This window comes from Pimephales promelas, chromosome 1 (assembly GCF_988280905.1).
Source record: "Pimephales promelas chromosome 1, fPimPro1.hap1.1, whole genome shotgun sequence".
NCBI lineage: Eukaryota > Metazoa > Chordata > Actinopteri > Cypriniformes > Leuciscidae > Pimephales > Pimephales promelas.
Window position 1 is genome coordinate 52116498 of NC_142769.1, and position 4608 is coordinate 52121105.

The 4608-nt window shown below is 33.2% G+C and overlaps 1 protein-coding gene across 1 annotated transcript; it reads left to right on the forward strand.

The window, feature by feature from the left end:
* The first annotated feature begins 274 nt into the window (after positions 1–274).
* Positions 275–2977, forward strand: LOC148998557 (GTPase IMAP family member 7-like). Its single transcript, XM_089131762.1, has 3 exons — positions 275–542; positions 1299–1339; positions 1515–2977. Exons 2-3 carry the CDS (start codon positions 1327–1329, stop codon positions 2621–2623), a joined length of 1122 nt encoding a protein of 373 aa, XP_088987888.1. The 5' UTR covers positions 275–542; positions 1299–1326; the 3' UTR covers positions 2624–2977.
* The last annotated feature ends 1631 nt before the right edge of the window (positions 2978–4608 follow it).

Below are 4608 nucleotides of genomic sequence, written 5' to 3' on the forward strand. Positions count from 1 at the left end.
TCCAGCCATTGAAACCCTGGCAGAATCATGGCTTCAGGAATATATAATATAGCTTACAAATGAACACTGAAGATTCTTCCATGGAAGAGTTCTTCCATAAATCTTGAACAATGAAACGCAATTATTATTATTATTTTTTTTTTTTAGAAAATGTTTTGTGCTCATGCCTATTGTAAAAATGAATAAATATGAGTTATAGTAAGTGTCGTTGTGTCTGGTTGTGGTTTAAGCTCTTGTGGAAGAGGCGTGTCTTCAGATGTTTCCTGATGTTTTCTCAGATCAGGTGGATGTTGAGAACTTCAACCACCAGTTCCTGTCATTGTTTTTCTACTTTCAAGACCATGATTACAGGTTGTGTTTGTTCGTTAGACACGTATTAAATCTTTCTTGAAAAAAAAATATTCTGAAAGTTTCTTACCACTAAATAAGTTTCTGACTTATTTAAGAAGAATATAAAAGCTTAATGTGATCATCCATCAACACCATTTCTACTTTCTGGCTTGACTTTTTTTGAAGAAACAAAGAAAGGGAGGTAAAACTGTGTAAGTACTTTGCATTTTACACCCTTTACAGAAAGTCACAGTTATTTGTAAAGTATTACCAGGACTGATTACACTGTCCAGACATCTGTGGATATTTTTATAATGAAGCACTTTAGATCCCACAAACTTTAATCTCAGCTCAAGAGTCTTGCACAGGCTATGAACTAGCATGAAAAACTTTCATAAATTTCAGTTATCAGATGCCCTTTATATATACTGCGCACACACACACACACACACACACACACACACACACACACACACACACACACACACACACACATACACACACACACACACACACAGCATTGGCCACATGTGAGTAACCAGTTCTATTAAACCATCAAAATATGAGGAAAATAGACACTGCATGAACTTGGTTATGGTATTAATCTGACAAGACATATTTGGCAAAAAAAAAAAGAAAAATTTAAAAAAAGAGACAAATTTTTATTTTAAATAAAAAAAATGCACAGAAAAAATAAAAAGCTTACAGGAAAAAGCATACATTTACTAAAACATAATCGGTTATTAATATTTAATTCTCTTTGCATTTATAATTTCATGACAGCCTGTCCAGAAATTATGCCACAATATATTAACTACAATATATATTTTTTTAAAAAGTTAAAAAATATTTCAGTGAAGATGTCAGTTTTCCTAGATCCCTTTTAAAATGAAATCATAAATTCATTGAAACAAATAATTTGGTGGTTGATGTCAATAATAACCTAAATCTCATGTACCTTTATACAGAGACTGACATCATCATCAGACAAGGATCATGGGGTGTACCTGTAAGTAATAATTGTTGCACAATGACACATTTATGGTCTAAAATCTGTTTAATGGCAGACTATCGAGCTACTCAATGCTTTAGGAACAGAATAAAAATGTATAATTTTTTCCACATCCGGAAGTTTCAAAAACAGCATCAGGAACCTAAAATTAAAGACTTTATTTTTCCAACAGCCAGTGTGTCAGTGCCAAACAGAAAGATCGTCCTTCTTGGGAAAAGCGGAGATGGCAAAAGCAGTGCCGGGAATACAATTCTTGGGGAGAACGTTTTCACCACTAAAGCTTCGGCTTCAAATGCCAGAGTTGAATTTAAAACAACAGAGAAGAAGGTTCATGGACGAAAGATCACGGTTATTGACACACCTGGAGACTTTGATACAGATTGTGAAGATGAAGCGCTGAAATCTGAGACCATAAAATGCCTGGTTGATTGCGCACCAGGAGTCGATGCCTTTATCATTGTCCTGAAGGTCGGAAGATACACAGAACATGAAAATAAGATGGTACAAAAACTCCTGAACAAATTCAGTGAGGAACACGTCCTGAAACACACTGTGATCGTATTCACTCATGGCGAGCAACTAGAAGGCAAGAACATTGAAGAATTTATAAAGGACTGTCCAAAACTACAGGAGCTGGTTGATAAATGTGAAGGACGCTGTCACGTCATCGACAACAAATACTGGAATAAACGTAAACGAGGAAACAAGAGCAACAGAGTCCAGGTGAAGAATCTTCTGATGACCATCGACAAAATGGTGGAAGAGAACGGCTGCTACACCAATGAGCTGCTTGAAAAGCTGGAGGAAGACATTCAAGAGGAGATGAAGAATATGACTGAAGACAATTTGGATCCAGAAGAACAACGAGAAAATGCTAAAAATATTATTCATTCCAATTTTCTGAAGTGTGTAGGGGTAACAACGAGTGCCGTGCTTGGTGCTCTTTTCGGCATGGCTTGCGCTGTAGGTTTAGTTATGTCTGTTTTAAAATTATATGTAACGCTAACAACAGCGTTTACAGCAGCAGGCGTAGGAGTCGCAGGTGTAGCAGCAGGTGTAACATCAGGTGTAACAGCAGGTGCGATGGCTACAGGTGTGCTTGTAGCTGGAGGTTTTGTAGGAGCTGTTGGAGGAATTGTTTCTGCATGGAATGCAGCAGATGAAACTGGATCTGTGTGTGATGTTATAAAAAATGCAGCAGGGGACACCTGGGAGAATGGATTATATATGTTCAAGAAGGCAGAAGAAATGTGTGGTCTTAATAGCAAAATGGCAGAGTAAAACAATTAACATTTAATTCTTGCTCATTTATTATAATGCGTTAATTTCATACTCAACAATCGCTTTATTGCTAATAACAACATGGTGAAATGAACCTTTAACTAATGGCAAACTTTGTTTCTCACACATCATGTGACCAAATGTCATGACAGCTTAAACTTTCTTCAAAATATCTTCTTTTGTTTTATAGTTTGTATATATATATATATATATATATATATATATATATATATACATACAGTGCTGGTCAGAATAGTTTGACCCCTTGGTAAATATAATTAAAGATGGCTGTAAAAAATAAATCTGCATTGTTAATCCTTTTGATATTTAATAAAAAAAAAAATATATATATATATATATATATATATATATATATATATATATATTAGGGCTGTGCAAAAATTAATTGCGATTAATCGCATCCAAAATAAAAGTCTGTGTTTACATAATATATTTGTGTGTGCTGTATATAATTATTTTATATATATAAATACCTATGCATGCATGTATATATTTATATATTATTTGCGCTTAAATTCTGTATATATATATATAAATACATAATCTATATTATATAAATATAAATATTTTATATATGAATAAAACATTTTCTTAAATATATACATGCATGTGTGTGTATTTATACATACAAAATAATTATGTACAGCACACACAAATATATTATGTAAACACAGACTTTTATTTTGGATGCGATTAATCGCAATTAATTTTTGCCCAGCCCTAATATATATATATATATATATATATATATATATAAAATCTAACCTTTCACTGAAGTAAAATAATTACAAAGGTGGGGTGAAAATCACATTATGAAATAAACCTTTTTTCCTCCAAAACAAATTAGGAACAATTATTTACCACATTTTATTAAATACTTTTTTTCCAAGATACCTTAAAATGGGTTTGGTGCATGCATGGATTGTTTGATTCATGTTTATACTGTTCAAGATGAAAAAAAAAAAAGTTCACTATTGGAGCTATTCTTTAAATGTTTTAAGTGTGTTAGTAATTGTGCTTAAGCCCAAATGAATAAATATGAGTAATAGTAAGTGTCTTTGTGTCTCTTGTAGAAGAGGTGTATCTTCAGATGTTTACTGAAAGCTGTGATGTTTTCTCAGATCAGGGAGAGTTTGAGAACTATTCCTGACATTGTTTTACTACTTTCAAGACTGCAGGTCGTGTTTGTTCAGAAAGTTTCTTACCAATAGGATTTACTTATTTAACCCTCTGGGGTCGGCTGGTGTGACAAGCTCGTTTTTTTTTTTTTGTTTTTTTTTTTTTTTTTACACATAGCAAAAAAATAGACTTAAAATACTCATTTCTGGTCATACAGACTTAAGAAATATGACAAAATATATATATTTTTTTGTTTTGCTTTATGTCCACTTACAATCGAAACGAAACTTTGTGCTTTTGTAAAATAAAGAAAATAAACAGGGTGTGCTTTCTGCCTCTCCGTCTCGGTGAACTTTTTTTTCTTGAGCACGTCTATAAACTGAAACAAAACTCAGTGAATACTATTCACCCAGGCATGAGCTATATATCTTTATCGTTTAAGTGTGTACTTTTAAATGTTCTGATTCAAAATGAAAACAAATTTTCTCTGTTTAAGTAATTTGTATGAAACCAACATGATTTCCATTTTCTCAAACCCTTGCTCATTATTTTTAAATTTGACCATGCTCACGCACACAAAAGAGTTTGATATGCAAATCTCCACGTGAAGGAATGCGAATGTGCTTATTACCTCAAAAACAAGCACCAAACTTCACCAGTCCTCTGCTTTTTGTCGAGTTTGGAAGACACGCTTTGAGCTTACATTGGATTTAGTGACCAGAAGAAGAAGAACGCGATTTGAAGACTTAAAGATTTAAGGTAAGAAATGTATTATGAATGGGCTCTATGCACGGTGGTATTTCCGGTGAAGGTCTAAGGATGCTGGATTACTTCCGTCGATCGTA